Here is a 14,527-nt window from a genome sequence, read left to right on the forward strand (position 1 = left end):
CTAGACCCCATATGATCAAATACTTGAGACTTTGCTAACTGCTGCCCTTAACAAATCTTGTTAACAGTTGTTAACAAGAAAGATTTATAATTTGAGCTGAATGTGGTGGCATGTGTCTGTAATCCTAACACTCTGGAGACAGAGATAGAAGAGCAGGAGCTTGAGGTCAGCCTTGCCACCATAGCAAGTTTGAAGCCAGTCTGGGCTATATGAGACCCTGTCTCAGAAAAAAGAAAAAAAAAGAAAGTACAGGCCAGTTGTGGTGGCTCACACATTTAATCTCAGCACTCAGGAGGCTTACTCAGAAAGCCTCAGAAAGCCGATTTCTGAGTATGAAGCCAGCCTCGTCTACAGACTGAGTTTCAGGACAACCAGGACTACACAGAGAAACACTGACTCAAACACAATACTGCCGTAGGCAGAAGCTTGAGCAGGTGATAACAGGATGTGCCCTGCCCTCCCGCCATCAGCAGAATGGGAGGAACTGTTCTCCAAATCTTCCTGGAAAAACTTTCTTGCCCATTCCACGCCAGTTTACACAAGATCTCCCTCCGTCCTCCAGCCAAAGCTGCTCTTTCTCCTGCCTTTTATAATACATATCTGCTACTATCATAGGTATATATAGTTGTCGATATACTGAAATGTGATGGCTCATTCAACTATGTGCACATTCACTCTCTCCACACACACACTTGATGAACATCTGTTCCCAGTCACTGCTGACAGCCAGGCCTGGATCCCATCTTTCTGGAGTTTTCAATCTAAAAAAAAATGAGATGTTAGGCCAGTCGTGGTAGGGCAAGCATTTATTGCCAGCACTCAGGAGGCAGAGGCTGCCAGATCTCTGAGTTCAAGGCCAGCATGGTCTACAGAGTAAGTTCCAGGACAGCCAGTGCTACACAGAGAACCCCCCCCCAAAAAAAAAAATTCAGGTAAAGTTGTGGGAGGAAAGAATTTCATCTTCCCAGACCATAAACCTTCTCTCATTCCAAGGACATAAGAAACCCTCCCACCAAGTGTTAAACCCATGCTTTCTTGGCAAGGCGGTGAAATGTCTACATTTCAGGAAAGGGGGGCTGGAGGACAACAGGAACCAAACATACATTTGTGGTGGCTAACCTTGGTTGTCAACTTGACTATATCTGGAATCAACTAAAGCCCCAGGCAGCTGAGCATACCTGTGAGGGGTTTTTCTTGATTGGACTATTGCAGGTGGGGTAACCCATCCTAAAACTGAGCTACACTTTCTGGTGGCAGCCCACATAAAAGGCCATGGAAGAAGGAAGCTTTCCTTTTTGCCTGCTTGCCCTCACTCTCACTGCTGAGTTCATTTGTGCTGTCGTTGACACATTCCTTTGCTGGTGTGAGAACGTACTTCTTCACCATGCCCAAGTACACAAAAGAGCAGTAGCTCCCTAGGCTTGCTCTAGCACTCAAGCGGGACAGCTGGCACAGATATCTACTCCTGTGGACTGAACAGCTACTGGATTCTTAGCCTTCCCGTCAGGCGGGAGCCATTGTTGGGCTACCAATAAATCTATTGACGTATTTATATGGATTCATTCTATCGGTTCTGTTCCTTTAGAGAACATACATGTATGCAAATATCACCATGAAACCCATTTCTTCGTATGCCATTTTAAAAGTCATATAAAACAGGGTGGTTAAGAGCACTGGCTGTTTTTCCAGAGGACCTGGGTTCAATTCCCAGTACTAATATGGTGGCTCACAATGTCTGTAACTCCAGTTCCAGGGGAATCTAACCCCTTCTTCTGGCGGCTTATCTGAGTCCCAAGCACACATGTGATGCAGAGAAAAACATGCAGGCGAAATTCATACACATAAAATAAAAACTTTAAATAAAAAATATTAAACAATAAGGGGACATATATTTCTCATGTCTTATCAGGGAACCCCCACACACCTAAAAATGAGCTATTATTTTATTTTATGTATGAGTGCTCTATCTGCATGTACACCTGCATGCTGGAAGAGGCCATCATATTCCAGTACAGATGGTTGGGAGCCACCATGTGGAACTGAACTCAGGACCTCTAGGAGGAGCAAGCTGACAGTCTCTTATCCACTGAGCCATCTCTCCAGCCCCAGAATAAGCCATTATATAGTCCACCATCATTATAGCAGGCATTCAAGCACCTCAAAATCCCTGTATTCTCCCATCCCATCTTGGCAGGTTCTTCTCACTGGGATGAGCCCATCTAATGTGACACCTCACAGGAAAAAGCCTTACTGTGTGTGTGTTCTGATCAAAGCTTGCTTTGCTTAAAGATATGTTTATTATTTTAACTCTATGCATGTGGGAGAGGGAACTACATGCACATAAATGTGAGTGCCCACAGAGGTCAAATCCACCTGGAGCTGGGGGTTACAGACAGCTGCAAACTGCCTGATGCAGGGGCTGGGAATCAAACTCAAGTCCTCAGGAAGAGCAATGTGTGCTCTTAACCACCTAGCCTTCTCTCCATCCCTGTTCATTTGAGACATGGCTGCATGCTGTACTCCATGCTGGCCTGGAATTCACAGCAATTAGCATTTGACTTCCTGAATGCTGGGACTCTTGTCAGGAGCCACTACACCAGACTTTGTGTGTGTGTGTGTGCTCATGTGTATGCACAAGCACACATGTGGAGCCAGACGACAGCCTCAAGTGTTCTCCCAGCATCGTCTACTTTTATTTCACTGTATTTTTATTTTTGAGACAGGGTCTTTCACTGGCCTGGACTTACCTCCTAGGCGAGGCTGGCTCAGCAGCGGGCCCCAGGAATCCACACATGCCTGCAGTCCCGGGACACCGCCACACTTGGAGGTTTCTAATGCGGCTTCTGAACTCAGGTCCTCCATCTTACAAAGCAAGCACTTCATTCTCCCCAGCCCCTTGGTTTTGTACTTTCTAAGCAAGGACAGCTCACTGTCCATGCCAGAGATGCTGAAGTCTAATTCTGAAAGCACAGAAACAGCTCCTCTAGAGCCAGATGTGGCATGAATGGGAATCATCCTAGAACCTTCAAAGCCATGGCTGACACAGGAGGACCACAGCAGATTCGAGATCGCCTAGTCTATAGTGTGAGACCTGTGTTAAAACAAGAACCAACCAACCTCTGAGGGTCCAGTTCATAACTTAGATGGTTCTGAGTCTTCCTGTTCCATTGCCCTTTTTATGGCAAGTGAGGGCAGCTAGGAGCAAGAGAATACAAATACCGCTCTGCCTGTGTTTCTGTTGCCATGGTGATGTTGCCATGTGAAACACACATGAGAGCTCCTTTATACAGTGGAGCCAGCTGACTGCAGAGGCCAAAGACTGAGGCCCCAACCCTGAAAGATGCACAATGCACAACACACACACACACACACACACACAAACACACGCTCCTAAACTGTACAAAGTGCAAAGGGCTTCATGCTACCATCTGCCATGTTCCTGCCTCTTGGCCAGACATCAAATACATGGCCAGCTTGCTCCTAAAGTCCTCTACCTCCTCAGCCACCTGCCAGGGGTATATTTCACAAGATTCGTGGCCCCTCTTGAGTTTTCAGTGTCTGTCCACCTCTCTTCACGTCCTTTCGATCAGTTTCTCTCACTATTGCTTCGATGGAAAGCAACATGAATCACCACCTTATGATTAGGAAGGTCAAGGAGACAGGATGCTCAAGTCTGGACGCGCTGTTTGTGGTTTGCAAAGCGGCTAGAGTGAGAACAGTCCCTCCTACCCCTGACCCTGACCACCTCAAGGAGAAAAAGAGCAGAGTAGGACACAGTGGGTCTGTATTGAATGAGGATCTTTAAGGCTCTTGCAATAGGAGAAGGCCCACACAACTCTGCTCCAGATGACCCTGCAAAACAGAAGTGGTTTCCCTACATTAGAAGTGTGGCCTTTCCCACCTCACGTTAAAAAAGGAAGAAGCGAAGCAAAGCAAACAGCCTTCAAAAAGGTTTCAGGGATCATCCTGCCTGGGGGCGGGGTTGTTGGGGAAAGGATCAAACAAGCAGTTGGAAGAGGAAGGAAGCTGCTCCCGGCCCCAGTGCTCCTCATCTCTAGGGCTCAGGAGAAGGACTAGACTCTCCTCCATCCCCCTACCCCCTAGGACACCTCCCACTCTATCCTTCCAATCCCCTCACTACACCAAAGATTCCGCTTATTGCCACAGAGACCAACTCTAGGCTTCTGGTCACAGTCTCTAATCCCCACTAAACTGTCAGGAAAACGTCACAGCGTTGCTCTGCTGTTTCCCTGCTTGCATGCTTTCACAGCCTGGACCCATAAACCCGTAGCTTTTCACAAGAGTGAGGCTAACACCCACCGAAGGCTGGATTCCTTCTGGCTTCTCCCAGCAGCTGAGCATCGTGGCTTTGCTAATTAGGCTCTTTTCTTGTCTTTAATTAGCTGCATGTAAATCCTGTTGGGAAGTCTTGGATCCGTGAAATAGTCTGGGATGAAAAATCGGAACGGAATCATCTACACTGAAAGGGACAGCCTGGACAACAGCTTACTCTGCTAAAAGGTCGGATGCTTTGTCCTAGCAGCGCGCACTGGTGGTCTCCACTGGACGATGTACTCAGTTCTCACAGAGGCCCGCCCTGGCCCGCTGCCCCCGCCCTGGCCGCTGCCCTCATGAATGCCAGAAACCCATCCTAAGCAAGCCTCATGCAGGTTGCTCAGGCTCTGTGCTCGTGACCCACTTGATGCTCCGGGAGCCACGGAGAGCTCAGAGATTCTGAGGTTTCTGCTCCGGGTCCATCTTAGGACCTAAATAAAAACCAAATATTATTCTGGTCTCCACTCAGTTTGCCAGCTTCTGTCTCTGAAACGAAGACCTTTCCTGAGAACACCCTCCCTGAGGAGAGCCAAGCTCACAGCATGATGACAGCAGAGGGGGTTTTTACACCAGGAAGAATGTGAGTCACAGCGCATCTGCTGCGGCAGCGAAGGCGAGTTTAGAGCAATGGGCTCCCAGGGTTAACCGCACCCAAGACACCCGCTGCTGCTCCCCACTCTACGCCATTTGACCCGAAGCCATCTCTGCAGCCAAGGCCATTAAAATCACCTGGGGAGCCTTCAAAACCTTGGCTGCTTGACTAATTAAATCTAAATCTCTAGAGGTGCGGCCTGAGCATCAGCATTTTTAAAAGCTCCCCAGGTGGTTCTAACGTGCAGCCCCATTCTCCTTTGGGGATCTCAGGGCTCTTAATCCAAGAGAAGTCCTGCCCCAGCGCTGCTCCGGCCTGGTTTTGAGAAAAAGACAGGGGAATGAAAGAGCCTTCAATAAACAAACCCAGCCCCTGTGAGGAATATCAAATGAAGAAGGAACCCTGACCCCACAGAAAGTCCCGGGCTTGTCCTCTCTAAATCCCCAATCCTGCTTCTCACACAAGCATGGAGGACATTCAGCTGCCTCGGTACTCACGTGCAGCAAATTCCAGGATGTTGTCTGGTCTTTTCAGAAACATTTCTCTGGAAAACATTAAAGGGTAAGGGAGGAGATACATGGGGCTGGGCAGGCCTCAGTCACTGCCCTGTCTTGCTCTTTGGGAATTGGATTAAGGGCAGTCCTGCCATTCTAAAAGTCAATAGATCAAGAGTCTAAGACCAAAACCGGAGAGTTTAGGGCAAAGAACAAAACAATAGAGGGGCTGGGCATAGTGGCCATGCCTTTAACCTTTAACCTGGGCACTCAGGAGACAAAAGCAAGAGGATCTCCATGAGTTCCAGACCATCCAGGGCTACACAGTGAGACCCTGTCAAAATAAAATAAATAAACCAAGCATTCAAACGGCAATAAGCCTAGGCTATCTTCATTCCACAGAGGAGCTATGGAGCAGCCAGGTGAGGCTTTGTTACCTGATGCTTTCACAATCCCGGGCCAAGCAAATATTAAGCCATTCTTCTAGGTTCTCAAAGGCCCATGCCGACTAGACAAAAATGTGACCCTGTAATGGTCTCAGGAAGTTTACCTATGGATTTCCCAAGGCCAGGGAGACAATAAACAAAGCTTTAAAAATATATATATTTAAGGACTTCAAGATGGCCTGTTATCTCTGCTCACAAGACAGACACAAAGATGATGCCATGGTTTGATGCCACCAGGACCCTGGAAATGCCTGACAACCCAGTAAGCCTCACAGTTGATAAAACAGGCTCACTAATACTATCTCACTTTACAACATCCCTGTAAGGTGACAATTATATCCCCATTTTACATATAAAGAAACCAAGCCTCAAAAATAAACAAAACAAACAAACAAAACACACACACACAAAAAAAAACAACAAAAAAACAGAACAGGAGAGCCCAGCTCTTATGTCCCCAAGGCCATTGCTCCCTACAGTTTTCTTGGCCAAGGGCTGCCGTAGCCTGCCCACCTCCAGTTTAAGGTACTCTCTTAGCTAAAGTCTCCCTTGCCAAGAATGCCCAAGCCCAATAATTTTGTTTCTCTCCTCCTTCTGTTCAGCTAGACAGTTATTCAGTATAAATGCATATAAGTGACTACAATACATGAGGAATGATTTTAAAATAAGAAAGAAAAAAAGATAGGGGCTAGGGAAATGTCTCAGGGCAGACTACTTGCTGCCCAAGCGTGAGGACCTGAATCTGGACCCTCAGCATCCATGTCAAAATCTGGGCCATGACCTGGTGCTGTAACCACAGCATTGTGGTGACTGGGGGTAGAAGGATCACTGGGGCTTGTTGGCCCCCAGCCTCATTCAGGTTCAGTGAGAGACCCTGTGAATAAGGCAGAGAGCACTTGGCCTCCACAATCTAGAGCATAGGTATGCACACACACACACACACACACACACACACAGCACCACCTCAAAGAACTTCCAGACAAAAGGAAATAGGTAAGCTTTCCAAAAGGCCAAGTAACCTCAAAGTAGGTGTGAAAAGAAGACTATCCAATAGCTTTGGGGGTGGGGAATGGTTACTGAACGTGGTACCCCAGAACCCTTCACAGAGTGGATTGAAAGGAACCCTTAGTGGTGCAAATGGGATTTAATTAGGAAACATAAAGGTTGAGGGACAAGAGCATTCCAGGTCCAGGGAAACTACAGCAACCAAAGCCTAAACAGTCTTGAGGTATGTGTGTGTGTGATGCCTTGAGCTTAGCAGCTGGATTGTGTCTACTACTGTATCCCCAGAGTCCAGGAGAGCACTCAGGGGTGTCTGCCTGGGCTCCCTGGGCCTGGGGAGAACTAGAAAGACCAGTCTGGTTGGCATAGAGACATGTTTAGTGAAGGAGAAAAGGAGGGCTCCTGACGGGAGGTGGCAGAACAGATGCTATTAGCACGAGGCACTGGGGTGCCCGGCACTGTGAAAAAGAAAAAGGGGGGATGGGCATGGCAATAGTGCTGCAGCCACACAATCACAGAACGGAGGGAGTACTGAGTAAAAGTAGGGAGGTGGGTGCAGGGAGGCAGGGATTCAAGACTGCCAAGGGTTTGTTCTGCTAGAAGCCGGCGGCATGGCTTACACCTGTCATCCCAACACCTGGGAAACTGAAGCCAGCCTGTGTTGTAAGAGTGTGTCTGAAATTATAATAAAAATAAGTAATGAGGTCACTCGGGCTCTGAAGTGCTGGTAAAGTTGTTTCTCTACCCAGAGCATAAAGTGTATGGGCAAGTTCATCTGGCTTCAGATTTGTAACTTCTCTGTATATTCAACAGGTTTAAAAACAAATAAAAAAGGCAAGACTCTTCCAGACAAGAAATGATAGATCAGAGCTGTCGTTTGGGAAGATGCATCTGCCTAAGTACATGAGGACACTGCATCTCCAGTCCTAAGTCTGAGAGTTCTGGGTACCTAAAATGTTTGGTCCCTCTGCTTCTAACTCCACAGGTCCAGACCGAAGGTATTAAGTGCACTGTATCTCTGAAGAGGGGGGCTAAATTGCCACAGATCACAGAAACCAAAAAGCTCAATTGGAGGATGCCCTTCCCAGTGGGAATAATTCGAACCTTCATCAGGAGTGGATGTCAGAACCCCCGAGACAGAACAGCAGGCCAGCTGTCTTCATCTAGCCCTTCCTTCCCTCTCCTCTTCACAGAGGACTGGGTAAAAGCTTCCAGAGCAAAGCTGAGCAAAGCTCACCCTGGCATTGCTCAAGGAAATTAACAGCAAGCAAACTAGCCCTCATACTTCAAATACCAGCCCAGGGAGAAGCCACAGAGGGCCCAGGAGGAGTTCACCAAGTTAAGCTGCAGGGCAGCAAAGCCATGGGCTGGGGTGCTTGATCTTGGGAGGAGGGAAAAGGAAGGCTTTGGGGCTGCATGGATAGTGCAGAGCTGGGCCCACACACCTCTCCTCTTCCTGGAAACGTCTTAGACAAACAGAGACACAGGGTCACCCGCACTCCACCCCCATTCACCACCCAGTGTTCTAACCCTGTGTTTGGGAATGTTGCCAACGTAGATATAACTCTGGGTCCTTACTGTTTGTTTTCAATTTTTCTGCCAAAACTATGCCCAACTTGTACTTCAAGCTCCCAGACCTGGAGTCATGCCAGTCCTTATTTCCCCTTAGAATAAAAGAGAAAAACATAATCCGCACATCTGACGCTGGCAGAGGACTCTGCTGTTTGTTTGTTTGTTTGTTTTAAGGCAGGTTCTCAGTCTGTAGCCCTGGCTGGTTTGGGCCTCACTATGTAGACCAGATGGGCCTTGAACCTTCAACCACAGCGATCCACTTTCTCTGCCTTCTGAGTGCTGGGGTTAAAAGCGTGCACACAGTATATGCACTGGCCATAATCAATTCCGCCTTTCACAGAGACAAGATCTCAGTGTTCACTAACTCCTTCCCCACCTGCTGTGGGAATCGGAAGCTCCTTGGAGAAATGGCAAAAATATAAAGACTAGTGAGATCCAAGGAAAAGCAAAAGAGGCCTGGGGAAATGGCACTTGAATCCAGGGCATCACACATCTAAGCCCTAGGTGTCCAGTGTGCACCTGTGCACATCTTCCAGTGGGAAGAACAGGGGTGTCTTCCTTGTCAGGGACTTGAGGAATGTACGTCCCATCTTTGAACTTAACTTGTCTCATTTGCAAAAATGGAAACACTAGAAGCCATCTTCTATTTGTTTTTTTCTTTTTGGGGTGGGGTGGGGTGGGCATTTCAAGACAGAATTTTTCTGTGTAGCCATGGCTGTCCTGGAACTCATTCTGTAGACCAGGCTGGCCTCAAACTCATATAGATTCGCCTGCCTCTGCCTCTTAAGTGCATAAGCACTCTCCAGCTGCCCTACTTCTAAGATTTATTTTCATTTAAAGTGCAGGAGTGTTGGTTTGTTTTGGGTATTTTGTTTGTTTGTTTGTTTGTTTGTTTTTTGCATGTATGTAGGTGTACTACATGCCTGTCTGATGCCTGTGTAGGGCAGAAGAAATTGTCAGATTCCCTAGAACTGGCTGTTAGCTACCATGTAGGTACTGGGAACTGAACCCAGGTCCTGTGTAAGAGCAGCAAGTGGGCTAAACTGCTGAGCCATCCCTCCAGACACTGAAGATGGCTTTCTAAAAATGATAATGGGTTGAGCATGCTGGTGTGCCTTTAATCCCAGCTCTTGGGAGGCAGAGATAGGCTTTTCTCTGTTAGTTTGAAGCCAGGAGGGTCTTCATAGTGAGTTCCAAACCAGCCAAGACTACATAATTAAACTGTCTCAGAATCATCATCATCATCTCTCTTTTTTAGAGTTACTGAAAGGATCATCAAAATGTTACCAAGATGCCATCACAGGACAATTGCTATGGAGACACACATGGTACCAGTACCACCATTTGGAACATTGGACCAGTAATATAAATCAAGGACTGACAATACCATCACAATCAGTTTGATGACTGCTGATGCATGGAAACACAACAGTGCCTAGAAGACAATACCAGTGTTCTTTTAACCATGCTAGCTTAGATGTGGCCAAACAGAATTTGAGCTAGCCCTCTTCTTCATCCATGTTCTTACAGGATTCTTTCCTTCAGTTCTTTGCTTGTTAACCCCATTAGATTTTTGAGACAGGGTCTCACTATGTAACCTTGGCTGGAACTCACTCTGTAGACCAGACTGGCCTCAAATTCAAAGAGATTCACCTGTCTCTGCCTCCCATGTGATGGAGTTAAAGGTGCGCACCACACCCACTTCCTTAAATCCAGTGCCTTCACCATACGGCCATTCTGGAGTCTGAGAGTCTTCTCTTCAGATGGAATGCCTTGAAACCTATCCTAGGACATACTGAGAAATGGGAGATTTATGTGTTTCTTTATTGATTTTGGCTTTTTGAGAGAAGTCATCAGACTGGCCTTGAACTCACAAATCCTCCTGCCTCTGCCTCTCAAATCGTGGGACCATGAGATTACCTTTAAACTCAGAAAATAATATTCTTTTGCCTCATTATCTTTCTTTCTTTTCTTTTCTTTCTTTCTGTTTTCAGAAATCCTCCTAATGCAGTCCAGGCCTTGAACTTGTGATCCTCCTGCCTCAGCACGTAAAATGCTGGATTTACAGCCTTGAGCCTTTATCCCGTGGATTCCTGTCACTTATCTAGTGTTCTCAGGCAGGCAAGGGCCAAGAGTCTGCACTGTTGGGACCCTCTTCTTCCCAGGGTGAGAACCGCAGGGTGTCGCCAGTGTTATTCCATACATGTGTTTATCTGTACAGCTCAAGTAATTGAACACTGTATTTTAAAGGATGTAAAGTGCCAAGAGTTACGAGAGTTTGAGTCTTAGGTGTTTTTAACTTTTAAGAGGACTGAAACAAGTTGGACTGGTGCATTTGTGTGGTTCTAACATCTCGGAAGGTGCAGGCAGAATGATCATCACAAGGTCAAGGCTAACCTATGCTACATAATGAGTTTGAGTTTGAGGCCACCCTTGGCTATAAGATCCTGTCTTTAAAAAATAAAAAATAAAAGGAAAAGGGAACAGTTTTGCTGTTGTTTTTGTTAGAGCCAGCTCAGGCTGGCTTCAAACTGAAGATTCTTCCTGAGTGTCTAAAGAAAGAAGAGGGCACACATATTAACCTAGTCATCTGTTCCCAGGGCTAGCCTGTCAAACCACCTACCTGAAGAAGCCGCTAATGAGCAACGACACCTCTTTGTGGGTCCTCAAGTACTTTTCATTTTCGATCCGAGTCTGGATCTAAAGAGCAGCAACCAAGAGTCAAGGATTTGGGGAAACGGATCCAGGATTCAACCCAGGAAGGAGGTGTGAAGTGGCTGGGGCAAACCAGGTCTTTTCCTGGAGTGCTTGAAAGCCAAAGGGCAGCCTTCAGACTTTCTTTTGGGACAGCCTCATTTCTTTTCTCTTCAGGCAGAGTTTCATATTGCAAGTTGCCTGGGCTGGCCTGCAATTTGCTGAAGCTGGCCTTCATCCTCTTGTCTCTACCTAGGGAGTGCTGGTTTATGCGCATGGGGTAGGGGCTAGAGGGAATCAGAACCCATCAGTTAGGGCATGCTAAGCAAGCACTCCACCAACTGATCTATGTCCCCTGTCATTTCTCCGGTCAGAAACTCTATTTGGTTTGTCCTGCACTTTCAAATGCCTGGTGGGTTTTGGGCTCAGGAGCGCTCCACCTAGTCCTCTGACACTCATCCAAGGAAACTGGCCCTTCGTCCCTCCTATCCTCTCCCAGGGCCCTCCTCCCTGTCCGAGGGACCTCGGTCCTGGGGATCTTCACTTTGACTTTGATCGAGACAGGTTTTAGGAGAAGGTCCCAACTCACGCACCTTGAAATCTCGCAACTGCTTCAGCTGCTCCTGGCTCAGCGTTCCCGGCTCCGGTCCCACTGGCTGTCCGCGTACCGCTGGCTGTCGGAGTGCCGCTAGCTGTTGGCGTACCGTCTCCATCTATCTGCAATCGGTTGTCTAGGCGACGGGCCGCGAAGTAACGAAGCCCTGCCCCACTTCACCGGCTGCTCTAGCCCCGCCCCTCTAAAAGACTAATCCTTTCCAGCAGGGTAGGCAGAATCCCACTGAAGGAAGCAAAGTCCAGGCCACTCTGCAGATAATGAACTTGGATTTGGGGTCTCCAGAGGATCCTCTCACCCAGGCTTAAAGACTGACTTCTGAGCTGAATTGTGTATGAATTTTCTTCTTGACACCGCTCGACCTCAAACCGTGCATTTACTTAGCTAGAGCAAACCATGGAAGAGGTTCCTAGCCCAGGGGCTTCCGGAATACAGCTCCCAATTTGGGCAGATGCTGTGCCTGCCGAAGAAATCCAGGCTTTTTTCCTTCCACTGGCCCAGAAGCCAAGCATCCCATCTGTTCTGTAGACAGACACTAGATACTGAAGTACCGAGTTCCTAAATATGAAAGCACCTCGGAGCGTGGTGGGAGCCAAGCTCTTCAAAGACAGGAACATTCTCAAAAATACTGAACCTGGCCAGCACTCTGGCAGAATTTCCCTTCTTGGAATGACTTTCTCTAGTAGATTAATTTTCTCTTCACCCTCGCTCCTCATACATTGTAAATTATTTCTCTCACTCTCAACTGAATATGGAAAGAGAAAGGGAAGTAACTGGCTGCAAGATTTTTTTCTTCTAGTATCTAATTAAGACGGGAAAGTGAAACATAAAGCCACAGTTCTCAAAATAGCTGCCTGGAAAGGGCAGGAGCCGTCTGTCAACACGCAGGCACGAGCGCGCGTGCGCACACACACACACACACACACACACACACACACACACACGCCAGCTTTCCCTGCACACAGATATGGTGCCCAGCAGAGACCTTCTGAGAGACGAGACAAAATCCCGAAAGAGTTTGAGACTCATGAACAATTGCTCCACCCCCACCCTTGACCCAAGCAAAGACACAGCATGAGAAACAAGCTAAATGTTAGGCCATGGAGGGATCTCTGTGTGATTCCGCAGCCTCTACCTTTCTGTCTTCTTCCTGGAGACACAACAGCAGACAGTCTTAACAATCCCAAGACCAGAAGCAGATGAATCAGGCAGTGGCTATGAACCTCTTCCCAGGAGCCCATCTTGGTTAGCAATCATTTGGGTTGTTTATCTGTTTTTTAGGAGACAGAGTTAATAGTAAGAGCAGAGGTTTCCCAAGGGTGATAGCTCCCATTGGAGGGGGAGGCTGAGAAAAAAATCCATAGACTTGTAGCTAGTGTGGCTGGCACAGTCTCTCAATCCTTGAACACTTGAGACATGGCTGTGTTAGATATGCCAGAAATTTAAACTACACTCTGGATCCTGAAGACTTAACAGAAGAAAATAATGTAAGCGATCTAAATTACTTCATATGCACTGCATGCTGAAATGTTTTTAATATAGTATGTTAAATGAAATGTTTGTGGGCGTGTGGGTACTGTGCACACATGTGTGGAAACAGCACGTCATCATCCAGTGTTACGGGATCACAATCTTACCTTCCACTGAACCTAGAGCTCCCTGGCTGGCTAGGCCAGACAAGGAGGCCCAGAGATTCAGGAATTCCTTCCTCACCTCCCCAATGAGGACAGCACAGACACAACACTAGCCAACATTTTATGTGGGTGCTAAGGATTTGAACTCAGATCTTCATGCTTGTGTAACAAGTGTTTTACCACTGAGCCATCGCCCTAGCTCTATCAACAAAACAAGGTCTCATTGTAGCCCTGGCTGGCCTGGAACTCACTGTGTAGACCAGGCTAGTCACAAACTCAGAGATGTGCCTATGTCTGCTTCCCAGGTACTGGGATTAAAGGCGTGTGCCACTACACCTAGCTCCATAAATTATTTTTTAAAATAAAATTATTTTTAAGAGCAATTTCACGAGGTGGACACAATACAGTGGCTCATTCCTGTAACCTTGAGCGCTTGCTTGGGAAGTGGAGACTGGGATGTCAGAAGTTCATCCTAGGCTACACAGTGGGTTCCAGGCCAGCTTTCGATGAAGGAGAGACCCTGTCTCAACTAAACAAACAGATCATTCTTTCCTTTTTAAGATGTATTCATTTTATTATGTATACAATGTTCTGCCTGCATGTACACTTGCAGGCCAGAAAGAGGGCACCAAATTTCATTATAGATGGTTGCGAGCCACCATGTGGTTTCAGGGAATTGAACTCGGGACCTCTGGAGGAGCAAGCCATGCTCTTAACCTCTGAGCCATCTCTCCAGTCCCCACAAATAGATAATTCTTAAAAATTCAGTCAACAAGCCAGGTGTGGTGGCACACACTCTTAATCATAGCACTCCAGAGGCAGAGGCAGGAAGGTCTCTGTGAGTTTGAAGCCATCCTGGTTTATGTAGAGTACCAAGACAGCCAGGGCTACATAGTAATACCCTGCCTGAAATAAATAAGTAAATAAATAAACAACTAGTCAGGAAACAAACTAGCAAATGGGTCAGTGGGTAAAACAGGTGCTACATAAGCCTGAAGACCTGAGTTTGGTCAGAACCCGAATAAAGGTTGAAGGAATTAGAGGATCCACTCTTGAAAGTTGTTCTTCAGACATGCACTGTGGCATGCATGCGCGCGCGCACACACACACACGTGTGACTGGCCTTTTGCTACTTTGTTGATTCT

General features: G+C 47.1%; 1 protein-coding gene across 1 annotated transcript; it reads right to left on the reverse strand.

Annotated features, from left to right (window-relative positions):
- Positions 1–257: 257 nt before the first annotated feature.
- On the reverse strand, positions 258–13,113 carry Riiad1 (regulatory subunit of type II PKA R-subunit domain containing 1). Its single transcript, XM_021661321.2, has 5 exons — positions 11,729–13,113; positions 11,065–11,141; positions 5,425–5,471; positions 4,321–4,447; positions 258–3,852 (listed from the first exon to the last, which is right to left on the reverse strand). Exons 1-4 carry the CDS (start codon positions 11,846–11,848, stop codon positions 4,377–4,379), a joined length of 315 nt encoding a protein of 104 aa, XP_021516996.1. The 5' UTR covers positions 11,849–13,113; the 3' UTR covers positions 258–3,852; positions 4,321–4,376.
- Between the last annotated feature and the right edge of the window lie 1,414 nt (positions 13,114–14,527).

This window comes from Meriones unguiculatus, chromosome 10 (assembly GCF_030254825.1).
Source record: "Meriones unguiculatus strain TT.TT164.6M chromosome 10, Bangor_MerUng_6.1, whole genome shotgun sequence".
Lineage (NCBI taxonomy): Eukaryota > Metazoa > Chordata > Mammalia > Rodentia > Muridae > Meriones > Meriones unguiculatus.